At 39.9% G+C, this 2,066-nt stretch overlaps 1 protein-coding gene across 4 annotated transcripts in view; it reads right to left on the bottom strand.

Annotated features, from left to right (window-relative positions):
- Positions 1-496: 496 nt before the first annotated feature.
- LOC107701941 (high affinity cAMP-specific and IBMX-insensitive 3',5'-cyclic phosphodiesterase 8B-like) overlaps positions 497-2,066 on the bottom strand; it is a 62,049-nt gene continuing 60,479 nt past the window's right edge. For all 4 annotated transcript variants that reach the window (XM_016504096.1, XM_016504098.1, XM_016504095.1 and 1 more), the window contains one exon: positions 497-1,882. In XM_016504096.1, coding sequence (XP_016359582.1) covers positions 1,764-1,882 — 119 coding nt within the window. In that variant the 3' untranslated portion in view covers positions 497-1,763. The remainder of the gene's footprint in view (positions 1,883-2,066) is intronic.

Consider the following 2,066-nt stretch of genomic DNA (forward strand, 5'->3'; position numbering starts at 1 on the left):
TTTAAGTCATTATGATCACATCACATTTAGAACACTCGGTGCAGAACCTGCTAGAACTCTCGTGGTGTCATGCTGGTGTTCAAGAACACTCGCTGTGAAGATGAACTTCTCAAGAGCTCCTTTACGACAATGCATAAAGAGTAAAAGGCCGAATGTCAACTGAATATAAACATTTGATAAATTCCTACTAAGCTTGTCTGCGAGCCAATGCAATTCGGCTATGTGTCCAAATGTAACCTGGTAAAAATTAGGTGCGCAAATAACAAATGACACCAACAGCTACGTTTAATAAAAACATTTTTTTTTTTAATGTCTCATGTGACAGATTTCAAGAAATCGAAACTAGTTTTTTTCCAGTCGAAATGGCTTCAGCCAAACATCTGTTTAAAACTCATCGTGGTTGATTATAAACGCACCTTTGGTGCTGGTTTTTGGCCTACAAAAGGTGAGTGTTTGAAGCTCATCTGCAATATTTGTCTATGGTAAAAGATTACAACAGCGATATACAGCTGAGCACATTTGTAAATAAATAATACTTAAAAATGGTGTAACACTTAAAATATGTGAAATCCCACCTATCAGCATGAGCAAATGTCAACGTGTCGGTGGTCTCGTTATGAGGCTGTGCTGGATTTTATGTTTACACATAGTATAACTCTGAAGATTAGGGAATGTTGCATCCGTACAGACCGTTGTGTGAAGTAGGAATGTTAACTGTCATGTGTAAAATGTAAAAATTATGCTAATACATTCATCACTAAGCACATCGTAACATAAACACACTTGCTCTTTTGCCCACACACACACACGCATCATCAAGATTCACGTTATTACAGTATGTGTCTGGATATACAGTGTTTCTGAGAAATATATTCTTTGTTATTATTGGCTATTTATATCAAAATGATTGATTATTACACACCAGTCCTTAGAGTCTGAGAAAGGCTTGAGTCGTTCTGATACAGAAAGTGCCGGAAAAATGACGGCCCACAGTGGGCTGATCCGTCACAGTTTTTACAATCTTGCACACTGAATAGCGCTCAGTGCTGGTCAAAACCAATTCATCGTCCAATTACAAATGCGTCTTCAAAGGTTCTTCCGTTTTGGCAACTTGACATTTGCTTCTGTCAACAATATTGTCAAAATATTCCATTCGTGTTGAATTTTAACAAATCAATAAGGGGTAAAATGTGTCGTGCCTCAGGGCTCATTACTGGGTCCGTTTTGGTTTCCAAAGTAGCTCAGTCCCACTGACACTCAATTTTTCTTCTGCTTCGGAGTCCAAATAAAGCCCTTTTGGCATTTGGATCTGTGATTCCACATGTCTGTTAAAGTTATGTGTGCATGTGTATAGACAGACCTTTCTGAGCATTCACGTTTCAGTCCCATATTTTAACGAAAATAGTAGATACAGTCCTCTACTGGACTAAGATCAGTCTTTATCTTCTTGTGTCAGACATTACAAAAAAATTACTGTCCAGAAATCATTAAAAACAGCTGGGAGAACACAAAGGGAATTAAAAAAAAAGAGAAGATAAGAAAGTGAAAAGATGCTGGAAGAGGACTGTATGCTGATAAAGTGCATTCGTTTAGTAATTTGTTTGTGTTTTACCCTTGTTACCTGGGTGATTGTCGATAGAGGTGGAGTGTCGTCAGGGAAACAGGACTGCTGATCTGTGTTCTATGGACAGAATCTTGGAGGGCCGGCAGAGATGGTACATTCACAGTGTAATCTCTGACCTTTGACCTTGAGGGTAAGGGAGTCATGAGGGACACGGAGGTGGCGGAGGCCGCAGACTTTTACATTTCATCTCATCCAAGTTCTTCCAGTATTTGTAGTTCTCTGCCAAATGCTCCATCAGACCTGGCAAACTAGCAAAGGCTGAGAGACAGATACAGAGAGAGAGAGAGAGAGAGAGAGAGAGAGAGAGAGAGAGAGAGAGAGAGCGAGAGAAATTAGCACACATATGCACACACTCTCAGATTTCTGGTACATCCTCTAGATGTTTTCAGTGCCCCCCCCGCTGAATCTGTCAAACACACACACACATACACACACACACACA

This window comes from Sinocyclocheilus anshuiensis, unplaced genomic scaffold, assembly GCF_001515605.1.
Source record: "Sinocyclocheilus anshuiensis isolate Anshui unplaced genomic scaffold, SAMN03320099.WGS_v1.1 scaffold1184, whole genome shotgun sequence".
In the NCBI taxonomy this organism is placed as follows: domain Eukaryota; kingdom Metazoa; phylum Chordata; class Actinopteri; order Cypriniformes; family Cyprinidae; genus Sinocyclocheilus; species Sinocyclocheilus anshuiensis.